Source organism: Gopherus evgoodei, unplaced genomic scaffold (assembly GCF_007399415.2).
Source record: "Gopherus evgoodei ecotype Sinaloan lineage unplaced genomic scaffold, rGopEvg1_v1.p scaffold_34_arrow_ctg1, whole genome shotgun sequence".
In the NCBI taxonomy this organism is placed as follows: Eukaryota; Metazoa; Chordata; order Testudines; family Testudinidae; genus Gopherus; species Gopherus evgoodei.
The window spans coordinates 5,227,482-5,243,445 of NW_022060016.1; the positions used below are offsets into that span (position 1 = coordinate 5,227,482).

The window sequence follows — 15,964 nt, forward strand, 5'->3', positions numbered from 1 at the left end:
TACTCCCTCTGAGATACATTTTTATACCCTGATACAAACAAGTGAGTACTGCCTCTGACATAGTCACTGCCCCCTGACGTTGCTAGTTATTACCTTATACATATTGGTTCCATCAAAACATTTTTACTACGTACGATTATCCTGACCTTATCTTTTAGGAGGGGTCAGTGTGTTCCTGTTATCCTTAGGGAATGTTTTTGTACCATCCTTGATATTGGGACGTTCTGGTACCACTTGATATTGAGACGTGTTTGCCTAAGTACTCTGTGCCTAGCACTTCTTAGGAATGTGTATTTCTGCAATATCAGCCCTGTTCTTGCCAGATCCTGTGAGCAGGTCCTGCCTCATACCAGGCCTTTGATCCAAGGGCTTATATCTCAGGCTCTCTTCCTACTACAACAGTCTGTCCATCCAACGCAACACGAAGGTATCCCCCAGTGAATTGCAATCTAAACACACACACACCCCTTGGACAAAATAATAGCATTTTTTGTTTGTGGGTGTGGCAGAAAGGTCTACTTCTGGAAAACCCTCAAGTCTGGAATATTCCAAGTAGAACCCAAGAATCAAACTCTCACGTGTATTCTTGGGACAACACCTGCAGAGTGTGTTGGCTGTGGTATTCTGTATGCTGGGCAGATACATTACTGCGAGCCTCCTGTGATGCTTTGTGTACCAATTCCACAAATTTATTGTTTCAGCACAAACTTGCCTCTCCTTGCCAATTGATTCATGCAGGCCACATGTCTGCCCTGACTTTGATGGATCTGTGTTTAATGAGAGGAAGGAAATGAAGACAGGCATTTCTGACCATTCTGAACTCCAAGAGGTTGATATGAAGGGTGGTCAGACTATCTGTTTTATCGGAATCAAAAGATTTATTTATGAGTTGTTTTAATAGCCCCCCTTATTTGCCATCTCAATATTTGGTGTGAAGAAGCTATCGCCACCTCTCCTGTAGAAATCCTCAAGTGCTGCTTGGCCATCCTGCAGGAGGAAACAACTCCAGAAATTCCATGGGAGAGGATAGTGGTTGATGTGGAGGGAAGCGGGGAGCAGTGAGGTTAAAAGGGGTGCAAGAGAGTCCAAAGAAAAATCAAAAAAAAATTGAGGCCTCCAATAGGGACTAATTAAGGTAATCTGAGACACCAATTCTAGTTACGTAATTTTAGTCAAGAGCATCACTGAAGGTGAGCAGTGCTAATAGCCCCATCTGACTGACTAAGGCACAGAGAGACAAAACAAAGTATTGGTGAGGCACTATGCACAAGACATTCCCTAAGAAGTCGATGACAGGCTTCACCTAATAAAGGTTGTAAAGTCCAGAAAATTAAGGCGATTCGGTGAAGGGTAAATGGAAGTGAGGACCTCTTAGGTCCCAGGCTCATACTCATTCCCGTCAGCCAACATAGTGCTTCTCCTACCAGGGAGCTCTTGCAGCCCCTTTTGCCAGATTCCTCGGATTTCCCAAAACATTTGTTTGGCTCAAAGAACTGCTGCCTGGGCTGCAGCAATTTAAAAACTAGGAATCCCACTATGCAATCAATTAGTTCAAGATGATAGTCTAATGCATCCAGTGTTAACACTGTATTTTAAAATTAATGGAACTTCAGATTGTATGTGGTAAAGAAAACATGCAAATTAATATTCGTTAGTGTTATTAGCAAAACAAGCACTATACCTCAGGGAAGATATACCTGCCAAATTTCTAGGTCAAAGGAATTCAGGAAATTTTGTTCTATCCTCCCAACTAGAAACACTTTTTTTTTTTTTTTTAAACAGTTGAAATACTGTATTTTCCCCACACTCTCCTACCTTACACATGACCGGAAGGACTTCGGTCAAATTTCCAAAAAAATCTCCATATTCACAGACCAGTACAAAAGAGTTAGGAAAGTTTTGCGCACTTGAAACCAAGGGTTTTTTTAAAGTGATTAGCAAAGACAAAACGTTGCATTTGGGTACACAAAATGCCTGAAAGAGTCCCCTCCAATCCAAAGAAAGTTTTTTTCTGGTTTTCTCCACTCATAAAGCTTCAGGTCCTAGCTTGGTTGAAAGACTCTATGGTGAATGGGGAACTTGTACAATACATACATCAAGAATAGATACACTTGCACAGGAGGTGAAAAGGCAAAACAATTGAAAATCTCTGGGTAAAGATAAAAAGGGGAAAAAATAAGCGTGACATCTTTGCAGAGGATCGACTACAGACCATCAACCAGGAAGAGGAGGTGGAAGCGGCATTGCTAGTACATATGGAAAAATCCCCACTTCGTCACACCTGGGTCTGGTACTATGCAAAATTCTCATTAATTATTTAGACAATGGAGTGAAGAGGATGCTTATAAAATCTGTGGATGACATCAAGCAGAGAGGGGTTTCAAGGACTTTGGGGGACAGGATGAGAATTCAACAAACTTGACAAATAGGAGAATTGGTCTGAAATCAACAAGGTGAAATTCTGTACAGACCAGTGCAAAGTGGGGTGGAACAGTGAGGTGGCAAAATCTGCACACAACACAAAATTACTCAGGATAGTTAAGTCCAAAGCAGACTGTGAAGAGTTACAAAGGCATCTCACAAGACTAGGTGACAAAAGGACACCCAAAACTCATCGTTGGTAAGTGCAAAGTAATCCACAATGGAAAAAATATTCCCAGCTGTACATACAATATGGTGGGGTCTAAATTGGCTGCTACCATTCAAAAAAAAAGAAGTGTCATGGAATCATCGCTGACAGTTCTCTGAAAATATCTGATCAATGTGCAGTGGAAGCCTCAAAAGCCAACAATATTAGGGAACCACGAAGAAAGAGATAGATAGTAAAACAAAATATCATGCCAGTACCTGATACACCCACACCTTGAATACTGCATGTGTAGTGCCAGTCACACTATCTCAAAAAAGATATTTCAGAACTGAAAAGGTGCAGAGAAGGGCAATGAAAATTGATGAGGGTTATGGAACAACTTCTGTATGAGGAGAGATTAAAAAGACTGGGACTATTCAGTTTACAAAAGACATGAAGAAGGGGGGATATGACAGAGGTTTATAAAATCAAGACTAGTGTGGAGAAAGTTAATAGGGAAAAGACGGTTACTCACCTTTGTAACTGTTGTTCTTCGAGATGTGTTGCTCACATCCATTCCAGTTAGGTGTGCGCGCCGCGCGTGCACGTTCGTCGGAAACTTTTTTACCCTAGCAACTCCAGTGGGCCGGCAGGTCGCCCCCTGGAGTGGCGCCGCCATGGCGCCCAATATATATCCCTGCCGGCCCGCCCGCTCCTCAGTTCCTTCTTGCCGGCTACTCCGACAGTGGGGAAGGAGGGCGGGTGTGGAATGGATGTGAGCAACACATCTCGAAGAACAACAGTTACAAAGGTGAGTAACCGTCTTTTCTTCTTCGAGTGATTGCTCACATCCATTCCAGTTAGGTGACTCCCAAGCCATACCTAGGCGGTGGGGTCGGAGTGAGAAGTCGCGGCACGGAGCACTGCAGTTCCGAAGGCCGCATCCTCTCTCGACTGCTGTACCAGGGCGTAGTGGGAAGCAAAGGTGTGGACCGATGACCAGGTCGCTGCCCGACAGATTTCCTGGATGGGCACACGGGCAAGGAAAGCCAGCGACGACGCCTGCGCCCTGGTAGAATGCGCAGTCACACGGCCCGTAGGGACATGGGCCAAGTCATAACAGGTCCTGATACAGGACGTAACCCACGAGGATAACCTCTGGGAGGAGATAGGAAGCCCTTTCATACGGTCCGCTACCGCCACGAAAAGCTGGGGGGATTTGCGGAAGGGTTTGGTCCTCTCTATGTAGAACGCGAGAGCTCTACGGACATCCAGCGAGTGGAGCTGCTGCTCCCTGCCTGAGGAGTGAGGTTTTGGGAAAAAAACCGGGAGGAAAATCTCTTGGTTGACGTGGAAGGCTGAGACCACCTTGGGTAGAAAGGCAGGGTGTGGTCTAAGCTGTACCTTGTCTTTGTGGAAGACCGTATATGGGGGGTCTACCACAAGGGCTCGGAGTTCCGACACCCGTCTAGCTGAGGTGATAGCTACTAGAAAGGCAGCCTTCCAAGAGAGGTAAAGCAGGGAGCAAGTAGCTAACGGCTCAAAGGGGGGCCCCATGAGCCGGGACAACACCAGGTTAAGATCCCAGGTTGGAGCAGGGGGACGGACGTTAGGGAATAACCGTTCCAGCCCTTTAAGAAATCTCGACACCGTCGGGTGAGAAAAAACGGAGCGACCGTCCGCACCCGGGTGAAAGGTGGAGATAGCTGCCAGATGGACTCGCAACGACGATAAGGCCAGACCACGTTCTTTGAGGGACCAAACATAGTCTAAGATTTCGGATACCGAAACTTCCATAGGGCGGAGATTTCTCTCTACGCACCAACAGGAGAAGCGTTTCCATTTTGCCGAATATGTGGCTCTTGTGGACGGTTTCCTGCTGCTCAAGAGCACCTCTCTCACAGGCGTGGAGCAGCGCAGCTCGGAACCAGCTAGCCACACAGGAGCCACGCCGCTAGGTGCAGCGACTGCAGGTCTGGGTGACAGAGAGACCCGTGGTCCTGGGTAATCAGGTCCGGATGAAGGGGCAGGGGGACTGGGTCGGCTACGGCCAAGTCTAGCAGCATGGTGTACCAGTGCTGTCTGGGCCATGCCGGGGCCACCATGATCACACGAGCCCTGTCTCTGCGCACCTTCAGGAGGACCTTGTGAACCAGAGGGAACGGAGGAAACGCATAGTACAGGTGGGTCGACCACTGGATGAGGAAGGCATCCGCTATCGACCCCGGCTCCCTGCCCTGAAAGGAGCAGAACGCTTGGCACTTCCTGTTCCCCTTGGACGCAAAGAGGTCCACCCGGGGATAACCCCACCTCCGGAAAATGGAGAGAGCGACGTCCGGGCGAAGGGACCACTCGTGTGACAGGAAGGATCTGCTCAATCGATCCGCCAGCGTGTTCCGTACTCCGGGAAGGAAGGAAGCCCTGAGGTGAATGGAGTGGGCTACGCAAAAGTCCCAGAGTCGTATCGCCTCGAGGCACAGGGAGGAGGACCTGGTGCCGCCCTGCTTGTTGATATAATACATGGTCGTCGTGTTGTCCGTGAACACGGCTACACAACGACCCTGAAGCTGATGACAAAACGTTTGGCAAGCAAGGCGGACCGCTCTCAACTCCCTCATGTTGATGTGTAGCCCCACCTCCTCCTGGGACCATAGGCCCTGCGTCCGCAGGGTCCCTAGGTGGGCCCCCCAGCCTAGATCTGAGGCATCCGTTGTCAGGGATACCGAGGGCTGAGACGGGTGAAAGGGAAGACCCGCACACAATACGGACTGGTCCAACCACCAGCCGAGGGAATCTAAGACCTTCTGGGGGACTGTGATTAACATGTCTAACGGTTGCCTTGGCCTGTAATGACTGATAAGCCACAGCTGGAGAGGCCTCATGCGGAGCCGAGCGTAGTCGGTCACAAAAGTGCACGCCGCCATGTGGCCTAACAGGGTTAGACATGTCCTCACTGACGTCAACGGGGCTGACCGCAAGCGTTGAACGATCGCCGCCATGGTCTGGAACCGCTGCCGAGGCAGCGAGGCCCTGCCCACAGTGGCGTCCAGGACGGCCCCGATAAATTCCACCTTCTGAGTGGGCCTCAGGGTGGACTTGTCTGTGTTTATCAAGAGGCCCAGACTCGCAAACATGCCGGTGATCACGCGGACATGGCTGTACACCTGCTGTTCCGACGTGCCCCGAATCAACCAATCGTCCAGATAAGGGAACACGTGGACACGGTTGCGCCGAAGATGCGCCACGACAACTGCCATGCATTTTGTAAACACCCTCGGGGCCGTGGACAGGCCAAACGGGAGGACCGCAAATTGATAATGACGAGCCCCCACAACGAAGCGGAGGAAGCGTCTGTGGCGTGGCCAAATGGCAACGTGGAAATACGCGTCCTGCATGTCGAGGGCGGCGTACCAGTCTCCCGGATCCAGGGATGGAATAATGGTCCCCAGGGATACCATGCGGAACTTCAACTTCACGAGGTATTTGTTGAGCTCTCGCAGGTCGAGGATAGGCCTGAGGCCCCCCTTGGCCTTGGGGATCAGAAAATAGCGGGAATAAAACCCTTTGCCTTTCTCGTTTTCGGGAACCGCCTCTATAGCTCCTTTGCTGAGGAGCGTCTGCACCTCCTGCCGAAGGAATTGCTCGTGAGAGGGGTCCCTGAAGAGGGACGAGGAAGGAGGGCGGGAAGGAGGAAACGAAACAAACTGCAGGCGGTACCCCGTCTGCACCACGCTTAAGACCCAGCGGTCCGATGTTATTTGGGACCACGCCGGGAGGAAAAACGAAAGGCGGTTGGAAAACGGGGGGGAAGGATCCATAGGGGAAACTGTTACTGCGCCCTCGAGCGCACCTTCAAAATGAAGGCTTAGGACCAGGCGGGGGTTTTGAGGAGCCTTGGTTCTGCCCCCCTTGGTTCCCCGACTGCCTGCACCTCCCGTTCCTGCCGCGGCGCCTGTAAAGGTCCTGCCGCTGGCGGAACTGGGAAAACGGCCGACGGTGCTGCTGTTGTTGCGGCCTAAAGGGTCTACGCTGTGTCACGGGGGTGTGCATCCCGAGGGACCGCGCAATGACCCGGTTGTCCTTTAAACTCTTAAGTCTGGGGTCTGTCTTATCGGAAAACAGGCCCTGGCCTTCGAAAGGAAGGTCCTGTATCGTGTGCTGGAGCTCTGGCGGAAGGCCGGAAACCTGCAGCCAGGAGATGCGACGCATCGTAACTCCTGACGCGAGGGTACGGGCAGCCGAGTCCGCAGCGTCCAAGGAGGCTTGTAAGGCCGTGCGCGCGACCTTCTTGCCTTCGTCCAGGATGGCCGTAAACTCTTGGCGAGCATCCTGTGGCAGCAGCTCCTTAAATTTGTCCACTGCCACCCAGGAGTTAAAGGCGTATCTGCTCAGCAGGGCCTGCTGGTTAGAGACCCTGAGCTGCAGCGCCCCAGCCGAATACACCTTACGGCCAAGGAGGTCCATCCGCCTGGCTTCTCTGGATTTGGGGGCCGGAGCCTCCTGGCCGTGACGCTCCCTATCGTTCACCGATTGCACTACCAGTGAACCGGGAGTCGGGTGAACATGTAAATATTCGTACCCCTTAGAAGGGGCCATGTACTTCCTCTCGACTCCTTTCGCTGTCGGAGGGATGGAGGCCGGGGACTGCCAGATAGTATTGGCATTGGCCTGGATGGTCCGTATGAACGGCAGGGCGACCCTGGTGGGAGCATCGGAAGAGAGGATGGTGACAATTGGGTCCTCTATCTCCGAGACCTCCTCTGCCTGCAGACTCAGGTTTTGAGCCAATCGCCTGAGGAGGTCCTGGTGCGCCCTGAGATCCAGCGGGGGGGGACTGTTGGAGGAGGTACCCGCCACCGCCTCATCCGGGGAGGAGGATGATGAGACCCCAGGCACAATAGTGTCCAACGGGGGGTCTTCCTCAGCCCTCGCCTCTGTCTCCGGAGCCACAGCGGAGTCCTGCTGTTTGGACCCTTCGTCCCCTTCCGGGGAGGGAGGGGGGCGAGACAAAGAGGCTTCAGGGGCCCTACGCTCCGCAGTCGCCGGCCTAGCAGGGAGCTGCTGGGGGCCCTGGGCCTGATGGTACGCCCAGGGTGTCCAGAATCCCCACTGTTGTGGGCCTTGGTCCTGCAGCGGCGGATCAGCAAACAGCGCCGCCTGCCGGTCGGTGCCCAGCGCATAGCCGCTGTCCGTCTGGGAGGATACGGACGGCTGCCTCGAGGGCCACGGCGGGGCCGACCCTGGATGGTACGGGTCTGCGCGGGCCGGCACGGAGGATCGTCTCGGTGCCGGGGACCGGTGCCGGGAGTCATATCGGTGCCGGGATCGGGACCGGGACCGGGATCTGTCACGGTGCCGGGCGCCGCTTCGGTACCGGGCGCCGCTTCGGTGCCGGGACCTACTACCAGCTCGGTGCCGGGAGATCGACCGGGACCGGGACCTGCCACCAGCTCGGTGCCGGGAGGTCGACCGGGACCTGCCACCAGCTCGGTGCCGGGAGGTCGAGCGAGACCGGGACCGGGACCGGGACCTGCCACCAGCTCGGTGCCGGGAGGTCGACCGGTGCGGCGAGTAGCGTCGGGACCTGCTCCTGGAGTCGCGGTGCCGGTGTCGACTGGAGCCTGACCGCGACCGTCTCGATGCCGACCGGTGCCGCGAGTGCGACCGGTACCGCTGAGGGGAGCGGTGCCGGGACTGCGAGCGGCGTCGGGATCTGGAGCGCCCAAGACGTCGGGACCTGGATGGCGAACGACTGTCTGTGGGCGGTGCCGACATCATGGGCTTGCCTCTGGACGCGACCCGCACCAGAGGTACCGGGGGTGGCAGCCGAGTAGGCTCCGTCAGGGCAATAAGGTCCCGAGCCGAGGCAAAGGTCTCCGGTGTGGATGGGACCACTATCTCAACCCCAGATCTCATGGGGGAGCTCGGCGGCACCGGACTCAACGGACCCGCCGGGCCCGGAGTCAACGGTGCTGACGGTGCCGGCGGCGCCGCGGCTGATGTCGAGGCCGGGCGCTCTAGCCGGGTCTGCCTGGCCGGAGTATTAGACTTCGACGGCCTTGGCTCTGGCTCCAGTGCCGGAGAGGGTCGGTGCCGAGGAGTCTTCTCGGTGCCGGAGCGATCCGGTGCCGGTGCCGATACCACGGCCTGCGAAGCCGCCGGGTCAAGTGCCGCCTCCATCAGGAGAGTTCGGAGCCTTTGATCCCTCTCCTTCTTTGTCCTCGGCTTAAAGGCCTTACAGATGCGGCACTTGTCAGATCTGTGCGACTCCCCGAGGCACTTCAGGCACGCTTCGTGGGGATCGCTGGTAGGCATGGGCTTCTTGCAGGCCGCACACTGCTTGAAGCCCGGCGAACCAGGCATGAGCCCGGTGCCGGGTGCCGGGAAGGGCTAAGCCCCCGGCGAAGAAGTACTTTATAACTAATTAACTTAACTATCAACTTAACAAACTATTTAACAACTGTAATGGAACTAGAGAATAACAATAGATAACGATAGATAACTAGGAGAGCTAGGGACGTGGAGGACAGCTATGCCGCGCTCCACAGTTCCAACGACCGACACGGCGGTAAGAAGGAACTGAGGAGCGGGCGGGCCGGCAGGGATATATATTGGGCGCCATGGCGGCGCCACTCCAGGGGGCGACCTGCCGGCCCACTGGAGTTGCTAGGGTAAAAAAGTTTCCGACGAACGTGCATGCGCGGCGCGCACACCTAACTGGAATGGATGTGAGCAATCACTCGAAGAAGAAGTGTCATTTACATTAAGGGTCACCCAATGAAATTAATAGGCAGCAGGTTTAAAACAAACATAAGGAAGTATTTCTTCCCACGACTCAGAGTCAACATGAGAACTCACTGTCTGGGGATGTTGTGAAGGCCAAAACTATAACTGTGTTCAAAAAAGAAGTAGGTAAGTTCATGGAGGACAGGTCCATCAATGGCTATTAGCAGAGATGGTCAGGGAAGCAACCCCATGCTCCACGTGTCCCTCAACCTCTAACAGCCTGAAGCTGATACTGGATGACAAGGGATGGACCACTTGAATTTGCCATGTTCTGTTCATGCCCCCTGAAGCATTTGGCCCTGGCCACTATCAGAGAGAGAATACTGGGCTAGAATTCAGGGGTTCTCAAACAGGGGGTCACATGGTTATTACATAAGGGGTCGCGAGCTCTCAGCCTCCACCCCAAAGCCTGCTTTGCCTCCAGCATTTATAATAGTGTTAAATATATAAAAAGAGTGTTTTTAATGTATGAAGGAGGGGATCACACTCGGAGGCTTGGTATGTGAAAGGGGTCACAAGTACAGAAGTCTGAGAACCCCTGGGCTAGACGGACCACTGGTCTGACAGTATGGCCATTTTAATGTTCTCATGAAGTATTATATTTCGGAAGGAAAACATCAGATGCACAACTACAAAATGGGGAATAACTGGCTTGGTGGTTGTACAGCTCAGAAGGATTTGGGGGTTACAGTGGATCACAAAAGAAATCTGATGAGGTTCGACAAGTGCAGAGTCCTGCATTTAGGAAGGAAGAATCCCATGCACTGCTACCGGCTGGGGACCAACTGGCTAGGTGGCAGTTCTGCAGAAAAGGACCGGGGGATTACAGTGGACAAGAAGCTGGATATGAGTCAGCAGTGTGCCCTTGTGGCCAAGAAGGCTAACGGCATATTGTACTACATTAGTAGGAGCATTGTCAGCAGATTGAGGGAAGTGATTATGCCCCTCTATTCAGCACTGGTAAGGCCACAGCTGGAGTATTGTGTCCAGTTTTGGGCCCCTCATTACAGAAAGGATGTGAACAAATTGGAAAAAGAGTCCAGTGGAGGGAAACAAAAATTATTAGGGGGCTGCGGCACATGATTTACGAGGAGAGGCTGAGGGAACTGGGCTTATTTAGTCTGCGGAAGACAAGAGCGAGGGGGGGATTTGCTAGCAGTCTTCAATTACCCGAAGGGGGTTCCAAAGAGAATGGAGCTTGGCTGTTCTCAGTGGTGGCAGATGACAGAACAAGGAGCAATGGTCTCAAGTTGCAATGGGGGAAGTCTACGTCAGATATTAGGAAACACTAGGAAGGTGGTGGAATCTTCATCCTTAGAGGTTTTTAAAGCCCGGCTTGACAAAGCCCTGGCTGGGATGATTTAGTTGGGGTGGTCCTGTTTTGAGCAGGGGGTTGGACTAGATGACCTCCTGAGGTCTCTTCCAACCCTAATCTTCTATGATTCTATGATCCTAGGATATCACAAGAGCGACATTATTCCTGTAATTATCATTGTTAACTGCATTCTCAGTAATGACAGAAGTGTTCGGGGTTTCAATGATTGCTAATCCTGAAAATAACAATCCCTCAAGATACGGAAAGTCTGTTTTACCCTCGCATGTTAGTTTAGTAGAAGCCAAGCCTAATCGGAGCACAGAGCGGTTTCCAATGAGTCCATTCTTCAGATTACGAACACCTTCATTCCCAATGGGATTGTGACCAAGGTTCAGGGTTTCCAAACTCTGTGTATGAGGCTGTGGACACAAGCAGAAAAATGAGGTGAAAGAGGTACATTACAATCGAATGTCAGCACAAAAGAGTAATGACCCTCACCCACATCAACACCTACCAACCACAGCGAAATAACTGACTCTCTTAGGCCTTCCAAGTCCAAAATGGGAATTTCTTAGGGAGGCCCTCTATTCCCGAGCATACGGAATACCACTGATTTCCAGGGCTGCTAGTTTTACAGACATTACTGTTTTGTCCAGATGTTTTATTTTTCAATCCCCACAGAGCAAAGGAGCCCTTGGTTACTGAGCTGATGAAATTGACATTGGCCTGGTAGAGAGCAGCGCTTTGAAGTGTGAGTGTAGTCAGAGCGCCAGCGCTGGGAGAGAGCTCTCCCAGCGCTGCACGTAAACCACATCGCTTACGGGTGTAGCTTGCAGCACTGGGAGCCGCGCTCCCAGCGCTGCTGCCCTGATTACACTGAGGCTTTACAGCGCTGTATCTTGCAGCACTCAGGGGGGTGTTTTTTCACACCCCTGAGCGCGAAAGTTGCAGCGCTGTAAAGTGCCAATGTAGCCATGGCCTTAGCCACACCACAACTACCTGCTGATGGCTACTGACCCAGCCTAAGCTGAAAGCCACAGTTCTCACCTTCCCTGCATCAGAGATGGGCACTGGATCTCCACTGTGGAGGAGTGGGTAGAAAGGAGAGTCAAAAAGGATGGCAGAGGAGTGAGGGGAGATGGTAGGAGAGAAGGAAGCAGAAGGACAAGTAAAGGAGAAGGAAAAATGAGAGACATTACTAGCAGAGAGAAAACATAAGAAAAGATAACCTAGGCAGGCAGGAAAGAGAAAGCAAAAAGGTGGGGCTCAGAGCAGGAAGAGCTAGGCCTGCTGCTACTAAGGAGAACATACCAACAGGGTTGGGGTGAATAGCGGAGGACATATAGCAGCTAAATAGTGCTCTTTCATCCTGCCTTTTACTGTAAGAGGTCCTGTTTTTCATTCTCCTTGTATTCCTGGATCCCTTGCAAATGCTGCCTCTCCAGCCTGACAGATGTCCTTTTCCTCTGACAGACTGCTTGCCCTGACCCCTCCAATATGCTGCATTAATTCTCTTCATTTCTATGCAATAGAAATGCACTTTGTGCAGTTGCACAAGAACATTGCATCCACCCACTCTGCAAGAGTACGTTGTCAATGGCTTGACTGAGCTCTGGAGAACAAATTATGCCTGGCTCTAGAACACACATCTATAAGAAAAGCAAACTGGACCGTTTGTATCTGCCTCTCCTTTCCATAGGCTCCCAGTTTAGATCTCAAACTACTCTCTAAAGGAGGATCACTCAAACGCCATTCATCTTCTCCCTCTGAAATCTACTCACCAGTGTCATCCCCATATAAGCCATGCCAGTGTGAGTCAGCTGGTTATTCCACAAAACCAGAGTGATCAGCCCTTTCCGTTGCTCCTTTAGGCCCTCACAGATGTATGCCAAGCCTATAAAACAGTATCAGTTAGAGCGGATTTATTCGGTTGCTTTCAGCATTTCACAGGCCAGCACTACAACAGTCATGAGGCCAGCACAGTCTGATGTGAACAGACAGATACTGTAGGCTTCAACAGCACTCTTCTTGTCTTATCTAATCCCTTCTTTTGCACAGGCTTAGTCAGTAAACCACAAAACAGAACTTCACATGCTGTGCTGGATCAGAAGAACGTTACAGGCAACAGCCTGCAGACACATCTCATTCATTTTAAGCAGCAAGGTGGAAACAATGAAAATTTCTCTCAACACAGAATTACTAAAAAAAAATAAAATCTTTATCCTCTCATGAGAGAGAGCAATTACTTAAACGGAGATATCCAAAAGCCAAATTCCGATTATCATGTATTAATTTAAATAGTATGTTTTTAAAGTAGGTTGTGATTGATATTAGGACAGAGCAGAATGTAAGTACAGTAGAGAACATTTCTGGTATAGCTTTATAAAAGATACAAAATCACCAATTTCTTCATTAACAGTCATTGAATTGACAGTATGTCTTTTACCATCCAGCAAAGGCTGGATACCCCCCACCACAATTCCTCCAATTCACGGGGGTGGGGGAAAGCATAGGCATCCTAAAGCCAGCCCCAACTCAGAGAATCCCAGAGGCTAGGGGGTCGGGGAGGGGGAACACCAGCAGGGCACAAGCTCCAGCCCCTGCCTGGGCCCATTCACTAGAGCCTGCCCATGATGGGGGAAAAGGTGAGCAATGGTGGGGGAGTGTTTGGAGGTGGGGATTGGACCATGAAGGGGAGGAGGGTTGCAGAAGTGTTTTGGCAGGGTGATGTTTTATGGGAGCGTTTATTTGGGGGGCTGTGCAACAGGGGTGGCTTTATCTGGGGGAGGTGGGTTGTTGTGGTGGGGAGGAGCCTGTGGCGAGAGGAGGTTTTGTGGGGTTTAGGTTTATTTGGGGGGTGGGTGGAATGTATTTGCTGGGGGATGTGGTACCAAGGGGGTAGATGGGTTTAAGCAGGGATGGATTAGGGTTTAGGCACCTATGGCAGGAGGTTGAGTGGGGGACTGGGAGCACAGGGAGCTGTATGGTAATGTCAGTGAGTGCAGCTGGCTGCGCCTATATTTGGCTCCTTCCTCCACAGCCCCATTTCCCCTTTCTTCTCCTCCCACTGTCTCACTTCCCTCACTCCCCCTCTCATGCCACCAGCCCCAGCTCTGCTTGAAAATACTGGGGAGGGACAGGCTCACCACCACTGCACCAAAGTCACCTCACCTGGATTCACCTCACAACTGGGCTCCGGGGACTCTCCTTGCCCATCCTGCTGCTCGGCAGCCAGGCATCTCAGCACCAAGCTCTGCCTGCCAAGGCTTTGCATACTGGCACTGGGGTGGCTCAAATTTCAGAGGGTTGAGCCCTCTCTAGCCCTAAATACCCATCACCTATGGTGAGCCCTCTAGAGAGGCTAGCCTTGAGCTGCCTGGGTCCCCAGCCTCATCCTGCTTTGACACCGCCACCCCAGCTCACAATGCCTCTCACTGAAGTGTGACCTAGTCATTGGTCTATCATGATTGAGACACACCCAGCCACATTACAGTGAGCGATGTTGCCAAAAAGTTGAGATTGTTGCAGTTTCCACAACAAAAATTGTGGCCCACGATTTTCTTACAGCCCTACTCATAACGTGTCCTTATATACAGCCAGAAACCTACTCAGATAATTTAGAAGAGGAAATGAGTTACTGCAAAGACCTCAACAATTGGGGTGGGTTTCTGAATGTCCTGTCCTGTCAAAGGTGTGAAGTTTAGTCTCCCCAGAAGTCGAGTCAAGCTTGGGGAATAAAACTAGGAGATGAATCAAATGTTTGAGTTCCATGTGAATCAACTGCAAGAAGTTGAGATGAGGCCTGAGAATGACCCTGTTCCTTATGAAACACTGCATAAATGGGACCCACCAGAAAGGTCCGGCTCTCCCCTACTCTTTGAGCTGATGGAATGGCTATCAGAAAGGCAGTCTCCAGAAATAAACTGTAGAAGAACAGGTTGTCAAGTGCTCAACCCTGCTAATACTACACTGATGGTTGCAAGAGGTTCCTCAACTGCAAGGTAAAACCATGAATAAGGCCTTTAAAGAAACCTTACCATTGTATGATGGGAAAACAGAGCAAGGTCCTGGGTAGGATGGTGATGTGCACATACTGATTCTAGATAGACCCTTATGGGGCTGAAAGGTGGAGGGCTAGGAAGAGAAGAGCTCCCTCTGGAGGTTCTACCAGGTTCTTGACACCAGCAACAGGCCAAGCCTGCTGTCTGGTGAAAGAGAGATTTTGTGCATTAACAGAGGAAGAGGCAGAGAACGTCTACCTCACTAGAACATCCACCTCTTTCTCTGAAACTCCAAGCTCTTTGAGGTTGGTAACAGTGTTGGGCAGAGGAATGCTGCCTGAAGGAAGCCTGTGGTCTCACTTACTTGGTCCTTGGGCCTGGAATATGGGGGCCTAGGGAGCACCGAGTAGTCCTAGAGTTCTTGGAGGAATCAAAGGCCCCACCTATCTTTCAATTAAATCTCATTGACCTAAAAAGGAAGGTCCTCTATTGGGAATTTGTGACAACTGAAGCTAGGAAGATCTTCTCACAGCCACCAAGGCAGCCAAGGTGTGCATCCAGTACAGCCTATAGGGGATGTGTGGACTATCAGACAAGGGTCTTTATCTCCTCTTGCTATTTCTGGGATACCCCATCCACATATTGAGACAGTTTGTTTCACTTCTGCTTGGTAATAAGCACGTGCAGATGAAGGCTGGCAGATGAATATACTTTGCACTGAAAAGGTCTACTCTCTTAGGATCTGATGTGTCAACCTCCCTTGGACTGCCAATACCAGTACTCAAATCCCTTGGAATAGCGTCTGTCAGCTCACTTGGATGTGATTGGGATGGAGGCTGACATGTGCCATAGGTCTTTTGCAAGCTCCAACAGCCTCTCATTTATAGGCACCGTGAGCCTGCCATTCATGAAAAACTCATGGACATCTTGCAGCCTGAGAGACTTCTGCATTACTTTCAGGGGCGTATCTAGAGTCTCTTCCATGCACTTGACAAGGTCCTGGAACGCCCTGAAGGCACTGACTGAAAGCAGCATAGGAGGATTGTTGCGAGAGGATAAAGAGATTACAAGGGGGAAAACTACTTGTCCCCACTGCAGATGATGTTCATAGTCACTTCCTGTAGCGGGGTGGTCACCTGCTCCAGCCCTGGAAGGGTTAAAGCCAGCCCTAGGAGAGGGTTGAGGATGTGAAGCAAAGCCTGGGCTGACTGGGGAAGGGCATAACAGCTGGGGCCATGCCCCAATCAGGCTCAGCTGGTCCCTATAAGAGGCTGCAAGCCAGAAGCCCAAACA

The 15,964-nt window shown here is 51.5% G+C and overlaps 1 protein-coding gene across 1 annotated transcript in view; it reads right to left on the reverse strand.

Annotated features, from left to right (window-relative positions):
* Positions 1-15,964, reverse strand: part of PPP1R37 (protein phosphatase 1 regulatory subunit 37) — a 157,556-nt gene that overhangs the window by 31,677 nt on the left and 109,915 nt on the right. Inside the window, exons 8-9 of the mRNA XM_030544603.1 lie at positions 12,452-12,564; positions 10,948-11,089 (exon numbers count right to left, since the gene is read on the reverse strand). Of these exons, the coding sequence (XP_030400463.1) occupies positions 10,948-11,089; positions 12,452-12,564 (255 nt within the window). The remainder of the gene's footprint in view (positions 1-10,947; positions 11,090-12,451; positions 12,565-15,964) is intronic.